Source organism: Embiotoca jacksoni, unplaced genomic scaffold (assembly GCF_022577435.1).
Source record: "Embiotoca jacksoni isolate LCO1_2020_lvr unplaced genomic scaffold, fEmbJac1.0.p SCAF_7, whole genome shotgun sequence".
NCBI classification, from domain to species: domain Eukaryota; kingdom Metazoa; phylum Chordata; class Actinopteri; family Embiotocidae; genus Embiotoca; species Embiotoca jacksoni.
Genome location: NW_027185425.1, coordinates 5,434,794 through 5,450,774, shown reverse-complemented (window position 1 = coordinate 5,450,774; position 15,981 = coordinate 5,434,794). Strand labels below are relative to the sequence as shown.

Here is a 15,981-nt window from a genome sequence, read left to right as displayed (position 1 = left end):
CCTGCAATTTGTGTGTATATATATCTATATATATAGATATATACTCGTATGTCTAAGGTTTTTAACCCAGATTAATTTACCATTGATGCGATTTAAGAAAAGTAGGTCACATCTTAAAGCTTTAAACTTTAAAATGTGACACACTTTGAACACCATCATCTCCATCAACTACATCTATCTTTCATGTCTGATGTCGGCTGTTGCTACTAACATCAGTAAGAAATTGCAGCTTTCCTCTGTACTTCATAGATCTCAATGCAGCTCACCCAGGTTGTCCTGAAACTGTGATGGATGTGTAAACGCTGGCTTTATTTTGATACGTAATAACTCTCTGGATACAATGGGGAGCTTTATGTGAAGACAGAACATAATGACTCACTAATCCACTTTTGACCAAATATTACTAAATGTGTTCCTCCAGCTCTTTTCCATCTTTCCCCTCAAGCTAATGTTCTGTTGTGTCTAATCAATAGCAAGGCCATAGTAATTTGGTTTGATTGAAATCCCTCTAGGATAAAAACATCATTAGTGTGAGGAATACATGAAAAATATAAAACAGCTCAGAAACAAAAGTGTTTTTAATTTTCCATCCCACGGGGGGAAACGGCCATATGTAGCTGATGATAATTGGTGGTTTGTTGATAATTGCATCATGTCTCTCTGCATAAGTTGAAGCACAATTTGCATGCATCACACACTTCCTTTAGATTGATGAATTAATAATGTAGTAATGGTTCGTTTCCTTCTTTCTGGCACACACACACACACACAGACACGCACATTATCTCTCTCGCTGTTGCACACTCTTCTCTTTTCTCACTTTCTTCTTTTCTTTTTCGTCTCTTTGCTCTGCAGATGAATTTAACCCTGAAGTTCCCAAGCTGGAGAAAAGTGTCAGTGGCAGCAGCCCATCACGTGACCGCCTTCTTCTCACCGTGGCTATGCTGCTTGTGTCTGCCGTCCTTTTGTCCTAGCGACTGTCGCTGAGAGACACTTCATGCATAGCTGGACCGCCTTGTCCAAAGGGCTTTGTATCCACCCAGTTTTTGATGATGTGAAAGTTGACAAAAACACAGAAGTGAATCAAGCGGAGGTGCAACAACCACAATCAAAAGGATACGGGGGGAAAAAATCTTGAACTTAGCTCATTGGACTTAAAAGAGAGGCCTTTTTGCTGTCATATTTACACCAGTGTGTTTTGACACTCCGTGTGTTGTTGGACATCATCGTCACATGAATACCACAACATTTTCATGCAGGTGTGGTGACCACATGGAGACCACAACCACAACCGATATTCAGAATCAGACTTGCGTGCTGCTCTCACACCTGGTGTAAATGAGAAACCTGACTTGTATTGAGTTGGGTGCAGACTACACACTCCTATTGTAGCATGGATATTAAATCACCTGAGTAATTTAAGCTGCACTGTCTTCAGCTGACAAAAACAAAATTTTTGTAACTGTGGCAAGAGTGGACGCTGCTGTGGATTTTTAGGCCTTGGACCACGGACCCAGTATGTTTGTTGATGTATTAAACCCAACTTTGATGCAGTAAGGAGCAAGATGGACTCTGGAGCTGTTCTGATTTTAACGTGGGCTATACAGGATGTTTGTATAGTCGATCGATGATGAGAACGGCTGACATTGTCCAGGATATTGAAGAATGTTTTCACACTGGTGAGAGGGAGCTGCGGGAAATAAGAGCCCAAGAGAAAGGGAAAGACTTTGTGAGGATATCCGCAGGCTTTTCAAGAATCCATTTTCTCCAGACATCAAAAATACCCCTGGCTTTGTGATAGGTACAGATGCAAAGCCTGTGTTTCTTAGAAGGTAGCTAGTGCCCTCTTAGAACTAGTCTTTTGTCTGCATTTCCTGCCTTCACACTGTAACAACCTTAGAAAAATACAGACCTTGGACTAGTAATTTGACGGCACTTAGACGTGGTAGATGTGTGTTTTATTCCAATGCATTTACCTTCAGCACTTGGCATAGATTTTCCAGATGTCAAACCTTTCTCCTCGCAGCAATCAGCACAGTCATTCAGAATGCCAATAATTTATAATTCCTCAAAAAAAAAAAAAAAAAAAAAACTCAGCATCAAGTCCCCTGTTAATCCCAGACAACCCTGTCTATTCCTTTTCCACTTCAGAGGTTCACAGCCTACCAATGCTGATGGCCATTACAGCTGTCACAGTCACCACGGGAACGACCCCATACAGTCGCCAAAGTGCGGCAGGTGCCTGAGGAGAAATTGTGCTTTGACTCTCAAAGTAACGCTGCCGCCATTTTGTTAAAAAAACAAAACAAAACAAAAAAACAGAAACACGTGTGAATGTGCAAATAAAGAGAAGTTCACTTTTTTTTATATTGTAATACAGGACAACGTAGGCTGGCGTTAATCAGATTACAATGTTGTGCTTTTTTAATTTATTTACTTTTTACAAGTATTTATTTTAACATTAAAGTATATTATTTATCTACCTAATTTATCAGTGTGCATTCGTAGGCCTTTGCTCAATAAGCTATTGTGCCATTTTTTTATTGTTTTTTTTAAACAGTGGAATTTTTACTGCAGCATTTTGCTTGTGTAGATAAATAGATGTAATTCAACCTGACACAAAGAGAGGGTTATTGGTTATGACTAATCAGTAGGGAAGTTCACTCAGTAACCCCACTCTCATGTAACAGATACTGCTAACCAGATTATGTTGCTGAAGAGCACGTCATAAACCAATTGTGATTGCACAGACAGAGTCGATGTTGATAGAAGTGCAGCATTCCTCAAGTGCTGCACTCGCAAACCGAGGGAGTCAGCATTGTAATGTATATTTATGCCGGTTATGGAATGTGTATGCGTGTGCACATGCGTGTACGAGTGTGTGTGCGTGTGTGCGAGCAAAAGGAAAAACATATGTGTGCACACTGGTGCGTATGTATGTAGAATGTGTTTGTCCGCGCTTTTCAAGTATGTGGCATTTAGAAATTTCGTACCCTGTTAAGGAGTCATTTGTAGGATCTGAATATGCAAGTGTGAATGAGAGAATATGCTCTTCTGTAATGTTACTTTATGTTACAGGGTTTGGGAAGCGGGCAAAAAGCATTTACTGATGTTGAAGACAACCACAAGAAATGTGTTTACCTTTGACAAGAATGAATAAACAACTGTAAATTGAACCAAGAATGATTAAAACAATGCCAATTAAAATCTTTTTGCAAATTTAAATTCTGTATTTGTTTGGAAATGTTTAACCAACCGATTATGTTGTTTCTTTACGCAATTTCTGCTCCCCTTTATATTCCCTCTTTATCTGAACTTTCACCTTGACTCACCCTGCACCCACTCGTTTGGTTTTCTTGTGCACTACCTCTTTTTCTTGTTTTCTCACACCCCACTTTTAGATATGTTGGTCCCGAGCAGACGTGTAAACAGACAACACTTGTGCTGCACATAAAACTATCGCTCCTTTCCACATGGCCTATCTTCTCAGCACCTCGCTTTAGTTTCACAAACACTTTTTCTGCCATAAAATAAAATGACAGCATTGGGGGGTGGGGGGAGAAGTCACGGTTCCGCATCTCACCCTCGATCCATTCCTCTTTCTCCTTTTTCTCAAAAAAAAAGGGAAAAGAAAAAAACACCTGCAAGCCATTCACGTCTCCACAAATCTGTTTCTCCATGTCGTTCTCTTTTCCCTTTGCTCCAGTCAGTTTCTTTCTAATCTTTGCACGCAGAACCGAAAGGAGCTGACAATCGGGAGGGACTTTCTCGGAGCCATGTCCATGTCTAAAAGGACTGAGGGGGCAGATAAGATTTTGTCTTTGATGTTACACGTCAGGCCTGAAATCACAAGAGAGAAAGAAGTGGAGCAGAATCTGCTGTCTGCTTTTGGTTTTCATTTCCAGACATAGGTCAAAGAGTGTGTGTGTTGAGGGCTTGTGCCAAATTAATTTGATGTACTTTGTGTGATTGACAATTTACTTGACATAATGTGAGTTACCCTTACCCAAGCAGGTTACAGTGAAGTGATCGCGTCTATTAATGTCTGTTTCACAGCCGTTTGACTCCGCTGTGAGGGAACAGCTTCTGATTCTGTCTGACATTTGTGCGTTTAGCTGACAGACTGATAATTGTTGAATATTACAGTAGGTCTTGGCTTACAGTCTCCTGCCTTTTTATAGGTCTGGACTTGCACATAAACGTTTCAGGGTTTTGACACCGTGAAACAGTGGAAGGGTTTTAGCTCCTGCTCCGGGGCCCAAGTTAACAACTTATTTTTTCAGTAAATCATCCTGCTTAGTTTTTTTGGCAGCGAGGATGTCTGTGCTTCGTTATGTAAGGGAATTAACACTGTCATATTTACACCTTAAATTCCTCCCTGGAAAAGCTTATGCTTTGCTTTTGCCTAACTGAAACATTAATTGATCTGCTTACTATTCAAATGAGAGGATCAGGAGTGTTGCCAGAGGATTAAAGATGCCTACCTTTCCATGAGCAGCTGACAGAGTTTCATGTTTCCACCGTGAAATGGATATTTACCAAGTGCTCTGTCCAGACTCTAACTGAGGAAGACATTCCATTACCCGAAAGAGATGACCTCTTCTCTGTTTGGAGGCATATTATCGTTTTCTGAATCATTTACTGTGAGATAAGCCATCTGTAGCACAGGCAGGTCTGTGCCATCAAGAAGCAATTCCCCTGACAAGCTGCACCGTCTGGCCCAAACAATGAAACAGATGTCTTTTCCACAGAGAACTTGTTATAACTCAGGACATCAATGAGAAAATCACGGAGAATAGTGCAGCATTCAAGTGCTGAGTGGAAACTCCTGAGTCATAAAGATGAGTTGTGGCTCATTCAAATGTCTATGCCCCAAAAAAATTACGTAATTGACAATAGCTCGTTTTCTTTAAGTGTTTTAGCACAAGAAACAAACAAATATTTTAATTGTAGTCATTGATTTAACAAACACTGATTTAATATGTAAAATAATATGTGAACCCTTTCAGACAATAGCTTGTGACAAATTATGTGAATGATATGTCTCCAATAACAAATAATCAGTCTCACATATATGCTTTGGGATTTTTGCTCACTCATTGTTGCAGACTTCAGCCACTTGAATGAGGTTGGATAAATGTCTGTCACAACCTGTTCGCTTCATGTCGAGCCACAGAATTTCGATGAGCTCTAGAGAAAGAAAAGCCCAGATCTCCACGTATTCCACCACCATGCTTCAGGGCTGGGATGGAGAGTGTTTTGGGTCTGTTCAGGTGCTCTGTAGAAAAGTTCAGACCGCTTGGTTCTTTTTGGAGAGCAGAGGCTTCCTCTGAGCAACTGTCCCATCAATTTTATGTCAATTCATTTCCTGTGATTTATGATGCATGCACATACAGTGTATCCCAGATTGAGCACATCTCGAGATGTCATGTTTGCGTTGGCTCTTCCCTCACTTATGAGCTTGCTTGTGTTTGTTGTGGATATTTTAGAAAGGCGCCCACTCTTAGGCAGAGCTGCATCCATGTTAAATGATGTCCATTTGTTAACTATTTGCTTCACAGAGGATGGATAGAGAGGATGTTTCAGCTCTCCACAGACGGATGTGCTCCCTCTCCCTGGTGTCCTCAGAATGGATCAGTTCAATGGGTTTACTTTGGTAAGACTAAACTGACCTGGTTTCTTTTCTGTTTGAATCAGTGCCACCCAATCTTTCATTAAGATCTCTCATTTGATCAGTTAATTAAGCACTCAATTATGCCTCATCTGATTTCCTTGATTTACCACTTGAATTAAACAGCACAGTGAGGCTCCCTTCCTTTTGTACATATTCCTTTTTTAATTTTATACATGATTCCTTCTTATATAAGTAAAACATGGAATTGATCAATATAAAGCTGGATCTGAGTAAACAAGTGAAAAACATGGTAAAACAACATAAATTCTAAGGTCTATGGCAGCTCCACATTAAGCAGAGGGAGCAGGAAAACATGTATTAGAGTCAGCTATTTACAGAAAATGCTTCACACTTCTCACTGTCCATTTTCTTTGATGCTGAGCTTGTATTTGTGGTATTTCTTTTTCTTGGATGCTTTCAATCCAGAGTAGCTGCAGAACCAAACCTCTCTCTGTGTTCTTTAAACCATTCAACGCCTGCATTTTTGCACATCTTAAGCATATTACATTTCTGCATTCGGCAGCTCCCCTCCGTTTTTCTTTCTATCCCTGCCTGCTGTGGGGAAAAAAAATGTCTGCAGTTTTTCTATGGATATCTGGATTCTTTTTTGACAGTGAGGTGAAATACCTACAGTCTATGTGCAACCATGAATTTCTTGTGTATACATGTAACAAGGCTGGTTTCAGTTTCCTGTGCTCTCTAGTCATATGTACTCTCAGATCCTGTAGCTTCAAGAAAGAAATCTAATGAGACATAAAACATTTCTAACATGTTGGCAGACAGCAGATGTCATGTGGAGTGTGTCACTCAGATCAATGTGCAACCAGCTAAACAACTTTCCACCCATAGATGTCACCAAATCTTTCTCACATTCCATATTTCTCCTGGTGAGAAATACAGAATAAAACATGCAGGACATCTGAAAACAATATGTAACAGATTTACTGTAAGTATGTCTGCCAATAAAATAGATATTCAGAAAAACAATAACGACAGCACTGAGCTGATTTCTGAATTACGTGATCCCTGCCCTGAATAGATTTTGGTATCTCAATCAAGCAGATTTAAATTACGACTAAAGCTGCTGTTCGGTAACACTTTAATGAGATCTCTTTTCATTCATTCAAGAGTTACGTGTGCCATCACTGCTGCCCATGTTTGATATTTGTTAAATGGTGCCAGTGAGGCGGCTCTGGGACACTCGGTATGAACAACAACATATTGAATTAGATAAGAAATTTAAATATAAATCAAACTTTGATGAAGCCCACACAGGACAAAATAGAAATAGCTGCTTAATATTGTATATTACGTAAACACTGACAAGATGGCTGACCTACTGTACTAAAAAAAATTCTACACTTTGCAGGATTATATTGCTTCAGAGGTGATGACTGTATCATAATGCCAACTATTTCTGGCCAACATGGAAATCAAAGTTTATTCTTATCATAATCTCTGCACACGGGGGGACAGTTTTGTTGAAGATTTTTGCTCTTTTAATATGTTTTGATATCACAGACAGAATGTTCGTTTCACATGTACGGGTTTCAGAAAGACCAGAGTCATGCCAACTGTTGAAGAAACTGAAGTCGACCTCTGTATTTCTTCTTGTGAATTTTAGAGTTTACAGACATTCTACACTTAAAAAGGTAACATCTGGGTATTTAAAGGCTGGTGCCAGTACATTTCTGACTTTATATATTTAAATATTATTTTATTTTAAAGGTTCCATATTTTCCCATGCCATAACTCCCTTCCTGGCTTTGTGGAAGAGGCTTTAAAACAACGTTTTTTTTCATGTTATATAATACAATTAATACATGACCTGAGTGATTGAATCACTGAATTGTACTGAACTGGCGCTGTCTGACTTGTTTGATGTTCAAGAGCTTACATTTGTTAAACAGAAAATACAGTACCTTAGAATATCAACGTAATCACAGTAAAACACAAATAACTAAGAAAGGACTCCGTGTTCTGTTAAAGCACCTTGAAGTTACAAATGTTATAAAACTGTCATGAAGGGGAAATCCCTCAAATATGTACTTTTAGGAATAGTTCAAGATCTTTGGAAATATGCTGATGTTTCATTGACTTGCTGAGATAGTTTAGCTTCGCAAACTTTACCCTGGCTCTGTTCATCATCTACCCTCCAGCAGCTCTAGTTAAGCCCCTCTAATTAACACATTTGATCTTATTTATATAATTCATTCAAAAGCATAATATGACAAATTGCCCTTTTACAGAAACCCCAAGGACATCCCTGCACTCAGACAAAACATAATCTGGCTCATTATCCCCTGAAGAAAAAAAATGTCATCTTTGCTTTCTGCTAAGCTAAGCTAACTGGCTGCTTTAGTTGGCATACAGATGAATGTGGCATCAGTATTCTCATCTAATTCTCCGCAGCAGTCCATTTCCCAAAGTGTCAAACTATCCCTTTAAGTACAGTTAAAGTTGAGCATTACACTTCTAACCGTACTTTTTAAGCGCCCAGGGACTGGCAACAAATCTATTGATTCTGTGATCAGAAAAAATCCTCCTGTAATGTGACTTTCGGAGCACTGAGTGAACCATAATGATTTTAGATCCAAAGCTGTATTAAATGTACCTGCTCGCCTTGAAACAGGTGATAGCTAAGATCCATGCTCCCTTGGTTGAAAGTGTCCTAATGGGACCTCTTCAAATCTTCTCAGGAGTTTGGATCTGACTTGACACTCCCACAGCTTCAGGTCATTGTGAGGCAGCACTCCTCCTCCACACACAGAAACTGACCCAGGTGGAGGTTTGAGCTGAGGAGAGGTGTGGAGATGTTTTGGGATCCAAAAAGACGCCATTTGATCCCCTGGGAAATAGGGGAAAAGATACTGACAAGAAAGGGGAGGATGGTGTGACAATGCACTGGAGACGCAAGCGATCAAGGCAGTTAACAAGTGTGATATGTCAGCGTTCGCTTTATTGCGTTTCACAGCTGCTGATCTGATACATGCTGCACTCAGGGTGAAAGGGATCTGCAGGGATGGCATTCAATTTCATTAATAGTCCCTTTAATGCTGCTGATTGGCCCTCTGAGCAACAAGAGTCGTGATAAAATATAAATGTGAAACCCGAGAGCAAGAACATTGTAGCTTCCTTGAGATAAGCAAAAACTTACATTTATTGATAATGGGCCTAAATTAAATGAAAACTTTGCACTTAACAATGACAGCCCACTAATTTAAGGTTTTAATGAACAGACTTTCTTTGACATGTTGTTAAAAGAGGCAGGAAAATGTGAATGTGCATCTTAATTAGAACAGCGTTAAGCTTCCTAGAGGCTTTGCTTTTGCGCACATTAATTTGGGCTCTAGCCAATCCTCTCCAGATCAGTTGACTAATGTGTTGACAAGTGGAGGAAAGTTATCACAGAATATAAAACAGACCACATTTGCCAGCTGCATCAGCCTCTAGTACTCGCCGTCAAGGTGTGTGTTTGAAAATGCTTTGAATATTAAAGAGGGCATTGACTGTAACCCTGGGCTGGAAGAAATAGAGGTAGATATGAGGCAGCAAAACAACCAGGTTTTTATTGCCCTAGTTGAGATCTTCTATATGTATTACATTTACATGCATATCCACGAAAACCATCTTTTTTCTAATGTAAACCATTATCTGTTTCTCCATTTAAGAGGATGAAATTCCTTATGAATTGTTGAAAACACAGCAGCACTGTTCTTTTGCAGAAATGCTGTGAGGGAAAAGATCCTGGCTGCATACATGCGAGTGTATAAATGGATGTGAAATTTAATTTAAGATGCTTTAACTGCAGCTTCTTCTTGCATGCATTAATGCATTTTTGTCTTGGTATTGTGACATAAGTCAAAGAAATAAATGAATTTGTTGTCAAATGGCAAAAGAAGGAGAAATTATTCTCAGCAGGGGGGTATTTTTTCTTTCTAACAACAACCTTTTTTTTTTTTCCTTCCCTCCGGGCTTGTTTGAAAAATATCTGTTCATTTGCTTTGTCACATTTTCTCAAATTTCCTGTACATCTCACCCTGTGGCCTCTCATCGTTTGGGTCTAATCTTTTCATCATCAGGTTGCCTTTTCGCTTACCCTCCTTAACACTTGTCTTTGTTTTTGACAGTAGCTTCCCTCCAGTCTCCACACTGTTCTCTAATCACCCTCACCCTCCTCCTCTTCCTCCCTCCCTCCAGATTTAGCTGTAATCCCTCATTTCTGGTTGTTACATCTGCACAGCACTCAACAGCTGGGGACCAACTCACACAAACAGCCATAGACATTGTGCGTGTGCGCGTGTGTGTGTGTGTGTGTGTGTGTGTGTGTGTGTGTGTGTGTGTGTGTGTGTGTGTGTGCGTGCGTGCGTGCGTGTGCGTGTGCATGTGCGCAGATGTGTCCGTGTGCCCATCTGGGCATCTGGTCAAAACCTTAGTCCAGGAATAGCTAATGCCTCTCTCCAAAAAAGATGTTGTGACAGAGTATTCATGTTGAGCTGAACAATTCAGGATGTTGACGACTGACAAAAATAAGTCTTGTATATTAAGGATTTTTCTTCAATCTATTTCATTAGGATTCAAATTAGCTAATGCAAGACATTAGTTTCTGTTGCTGGGATTGATAGGAAGAGTGTTTAAATATAGCAAAAGCACTGAGGAGAGTGCATGTTGTCTGGTTTGTAAACAAAACTAGAAATCCAGCCCAAAGAGGATATATTTCATTACCAAATATGTTTTCTCTCTTTTGAATCCTGACTCTCAACTTCTCTCTTTCAGAGTTCACAGATGAAGCAACATCACTTTGCCATCAACTGATACATTCGAGCTGCTCCACTCGGGCGCCGATAAAGTAGCCACATTTCTTCGTGTTTACACACACGCATACACACAAAATCTAGTCAAGCAACTCATTTGGACTGAAAGGTAAACAAGATTTCGAAGCCCCCAGTTTGGCATTTTCTTTTTTTGGAACATAGCTGACCGTATTCGGATGAGCTGTGGAGGAGCGAGGGATTGATCTGACTGAGAACCAGAGGAAACTGAGCGCCTATCTCTGCTGGAAACCTGCTGGCACCACAGGCATGTCAATTAAAGCAGGTACGCCCAAAACACACCTCTCTTTTAGCCCAAGAATGGAATCATTTTCAGAAGGACCACCAAAACACTGATCAGAAGGAGCTGGTTTAGCAAATGACATCATTATGACTTGTGAAAACAAACGTATCGACTTTTTATTTTATGAACAAAGTTGACAGGTTTTGAATGGTAGTCAACTGGAGCCAGTGGTTTTTTTTGGAACCAGCCCCTTAGTGGCCCTCGGTGGTATTGCACTTTAAGGCATTTCTGCATTGGCTTCACTTTTCAGACCCAAACTCTATTTTTATACACAGTCTATGAATAAAACACACAGATGTAGAGCTAATGGGAATGTCATTACTTTGGCAGGTATTCCATCAGAAACTATACTATTGTGGAAAAGTACAAGTTTGACCAGATGACAGGAGAGTACACGGTATCAGTGAGGTGATTATGATTAATCCTGAGCGGAACATTATTGTTTGTACCAAATTGCATGGAGATTCATATGAAACGTCAACCTTGAGGTAACGCCAAAGGTCAACAATGTTTGTCGGATTCAGCCTATGATATGGGAATCATAAATGTCTCAGTTTAAAGATATGAATCAACTGCATTAATATAAATTCAACTCAATAGGATCATGTAGGCTGAGTGACGCATTGGTTTTGTCATATCTGGACACATAACTTGCTAAACTGCGTCTGATGAGGGGGGATTTTATTAAAAGTTAAAGCTTGCCACACTTCATAACAATATTTTGTACCTTATGTGAGCATGTGTCAAATCCACTTACTTCAACTGACTGCCTCAGATGTCACAAGGTATCCTGACTCACTTCCCTCAGGCAATGTTTTTCCTGAATGTCATATTGACAAGCTAATTTTACAAATGTCTCTCGGTTTCAATTTTTTTTTTCTGGTTTTGATGCAAATTTAGACAGACATGTTGTGTCATTCCAAAATATTGAAAATGAAACACAGACATACAGAACATGATTTCATGAAAACATTTATGCTTTCGCAAACAATCTGTGTTTATAGGTTGTCATTGTTTTCATCGCGTTTCATCGACAGTTACGCGCTGGTTTCAGCAGGAAGTTTTATCTTAGTCTTGTGAGCGCCACATGAGACCGGCAGGCTGCAACAACAAGCAGTCGCGATGAAAAATGACATGTTAACACAGACGTACGTATTCATATGAAGTGAAACAACAGACTGACATCTTGTTGCTCAAACTTGAAAGTGTTGGAAATGCACAAATGAAAAGCTATTTTTATTAATCAACGGCATTTTCATAGTTTTTTTGCGGTTGGTCGAACCATTTTTCTTATTTTTGATCGGTAACATCTGCATGTGTTTGCATTGTTCACGAATTGTTGCATGTCCTACTTACAGATGGATGGTTTTCCCCAGCTTGCAGCTTATGTTTACGGTAAACCCAACATGACGTGAACGCAGCGTGACTGCTGGTGAGAAGCCAGCAGAGGGCCAGCCTTTAATGAGCCACACCTGTGCCTAATCAAACCCCTGCCTTTATATCTGTGAGTTTCAGTAAACACTGAGGGAGGCTGGGACCGAAATAATGGATGACTTTCACTTTACGCGCTGCACGTAACGCTGTGGTACAACGTGGTGTGTTTCGTACTGTAAAACCCATGCAAAGTCAGCCACGGTGCACCAGGAGGCTTTCATTTAAAATATGAACCAATAAAATCAACGCAGACGTTTGCCGCTCCCCTCAAACCAGCTCTTTAACTGATATCCTGCTGATTTACACTTCAGAAAAATGGATCCACTCCAACAGACTGGAGACAATCAAAGGGATTAGTGAGTTGGATGGAACATCAACAACAACAACTTTTCATAGTCTGTCCAAGATCCTGTTAAACCCTTCGAACATCAAATATAGTTTGTGTAGGCAGCAGTGTAGAGCATAGAGATTCTCTCTAACCCATTTTGAAAATGTACCACCAGGTGTGTATTATGGTGATAGCAGCTAGACCATTTTCCCTGGAGACATTTTGACTTGTTGTAGGGAAATTACAGTATTAATGATGGCTGCACTCCACTTACGGCAGGTTCTGCGTGCATGTTGGTTCACCGTCACGACTTACTGACGCAATGGAACTGAGCCATCAGTTGACAAGTGAAAATGTGAATGACAAGTGAAAGTGTCTGCCCGTGAGAAAGGTCTTATGTGGCTCTGGTCCGTTGGTGATGAGCTGAAGGTGTCACACCCAAGCGGCAACCTACCATGACGTTAGCCGTTGGTTTGTGAACACCCGTTTTGAAGCCTCAAGTTTGGCATTTTAATCATCTCCAACCTGTTTTTCTAGAGCCAGAAGTGACCTTCATTGGATGAACCTGGGAGGACTGAGCGGTGGGTCTGACTTGATCTGATTGGAAACCCGAGAACAATTCGCTCGTCCACCTATAGCGGACACCTGACTGCACCACAGGCATGTCAATTAAACCAGACACGCCCCCAAATTATAACACTTTTTGAGGCCTAACGTTTAATTCATTATGGGACTATTTTCAAATGTACCGCCAGCCAACTAATTAGAAGGAGTGAATTTAGCTAATGACGCCATTATGACTAGTGGAAAACAGTTATTGACTTTTTATTTCATGGCAGAAGTTGACACTTTTTTAATGGATGTCTATTGCAGCCAGAGGTTTTTTTTGGAGCCCTTAATGGCCGCCTTTGATATTGCACTTCAGGCAATTCTGCATTGACTTCACATTTCAGACGCTTCGTCCATTATTATATACAGTCTATGGTCACACCCCGTTTGGACCCTATGTAATCGCTTCCTATTTTATTTTCGAATCATCCACCTTTAGTGTACATGTGTTTTTTATTTCCTGCCACTGTTTAATTTCCTGCCAGTTTCTCTACCCACCTGTGTCTTATTATCCTATCAGGTCGCTGTGTAGATAGACAGCCTGTTTGCCTCCCAGTTGCCAGATGGTTATGTTGGATTGCAGGTTTCTTAGTCTACCTGAGTTTAGTTCTTTTTCTGCTTCTTTATTTCTATTTGGGTTTTTGGATGTTGCCTGTTTTTGAATTCTGCTCCAGCCTGCATCCTATGTTTTCAAATCTCACTTAGCCATGACTTACTGCCAGAGTGTTGTTGTTCTTCCTCCATCTTGTGGAGTGTAACGGCAGCTGGCTACGCACCCACACCCCCATATTTTCATTTTCATTCTGAGCTGGCTCCGATTTATCAGATTTTACACTGTTCCCTCTTCTGCCTCAAAAGGCTTCCACTAATACAAACTGTAATTTTTTTGCATTAGTACTACTTGCCTTTTTAATTTGAAGTATTGTAGCTCTATTTTTGGCCTCTACCAACTCCTGGGGGAAAGATCTGCTTCATTAGATGCTAAATGCTCCACAGTGTTCACCAGCTAGTCATTAACCTTGTCTGGTGTTTGTTTATTGCAAGGCAAGTAAATGTGTGTATGAGTTTTGGTCATTGTGTTTAGACTTTGATAAATCTACCTGGATGGCTGTTTTATATTTTAGTTTTTAAGGTGTAAATATTGCAGAGTAAGGGTACCATGTCATGCCATTTGTCACATTAGATTATTCACACAGGATCTGATGGGTAAAACTTGATTATGAAACCAGGAAGAAACCCACGTGGTTATTAGAGTTAGGAAAAACAACTAAGGTCACCGCTCATACCTCGTTACATGTAGTTCAGCAGCCTTTCGTGTCATTACATTCTCACGTCTAGACGACAGAAGGCGTGTCAAAGACACCGCTTTTCTTTCGTGGATGAATGTGCATATTACTCACCTTGCTGTGATAAAAGCTGAATTGTTGCACCTTTATATAAACAACAAACTAGAGAGTAGCCTGTAACTTATATAAGTAGTGTTTTCTTTCACTTCAGTAAAGGCAGTTTCTTTCCACCATATTCACTTTTTCCACTAACTGCCGTTGTGAGATACTCTGAATGTATTAGCAGCTTATGCTGAAAAACTGTGATCTCAAAAGTAATTTTAAAGATTAATTGATGTTAAAATGCTAGTTCGCACTTTTAATTAAAGCGGTCACTAATGGATCCAACTTCTTTAGTCCTAACATATCTTATTTCCCTTTTATGCACAATGATAATGATTTTCAAGTATTTCTTATCCATTTCTATGCAATTTAAATAAAAGAGACTGTCATCCTAGCTCATTTCCCACTAAATGACCCGGAACTAGCATCACTCCCGCTGTGGCATCGAGGTCCCAGAATGGGCACAAACGTCTGTTCTGACAGACACTGATGACTTCCAGGCATGGACTTAGTTTATCCCTACGCTGCTTATAGCTTCTATCCCCAACTACACCCTATTAGCTGGAGTTTGAAAGCAGCTTTTTAATGGAAACCTTGGTGCAGACAGATTAATGATTGAAAGACCTTAGCTGGCCTTTTATCAGTAATCAACTAACCTATATGGGGGCAGTCCGCATTTGTGGCCTCTGGCCAGACATGCATGTAGCTAAGCCCTTTTAGGCCATCAGTATGTGTTCTGAAATGACATTGATTTTACTGAGTGGCGGTGAATACACACACATCTGCATCACTGTGTAGTGCTTTAGATTTCTAAATGGATATTTTTTAAAAAGGAAATGAAGTAGGTGCAGGGATAGTTCAAAGGGATGATATGTGAGACGTGTGTGTGTGTGTGTGTGTCAGTAGCGGCCCATTTGAGTGAGCTGAGTTAAAATGTGTACAAGTGTGTGCGTGTGTGGATACATGCTCAAGGCAGTACTTATTCAACAGAGTGAAAACAAGTCAGAACATGGTTACATGGTTCACCTGTCCTGGAGAGCTGTTACACAATCCCTGCTCAGTTAAAGACACATCTCGTGAGACAGAATAGAAACTAGTACAACTGCCTCATGGTTATATACCTCCTCCAAACAGTCAATTTGCAGTTTACATCCATGGTTGTCCAAACTCATACATGCAGTGAACAATCTGAAGGAATCCCTATGAGTTTACACGCCTGGCCAGTAAAGCTGTTTCTGATCAAACAAAAAGTTGCAGCCATATCAGTAGATAATGCTTCAAATATGGACGCCCAGGATTGATGTCACTAATCCAGTGTCTGACCAACTATGGTCACAATCTCCCCTTCTGTTCCTTCGTTATGGCTTCATGTTCACATGAATGGGGCAGACATGAAGTCACCGTGACCTTGACCTTTCACCCCCAAATTCTAA

General features: G+C 40.2%; 1 protein-coding gene across 1 annotated transcript in view; it reads left to right on the top strand.

The window, feature by feature from the left end:
* The window catches only part of efna3a (ephrin-A3a), a 56,392-nt gene extending 53,167 nt beyond the window's left edge, over positions 1-3,225 (top strand). The window contains exon 5 of the mRNA XM_069176410.1: positions 856-3,225. Coding sequence (XP_069032511.1) covers positions 856-974 — 119 coding nt within the window. The 3' untranslated portion in view covers positions 975-3,225. The remainder of the gene's footprint in view (positions 1-855) is intronic.
* Positions 3,226-15,981: the final 12,756 nt, after the last annotated feature.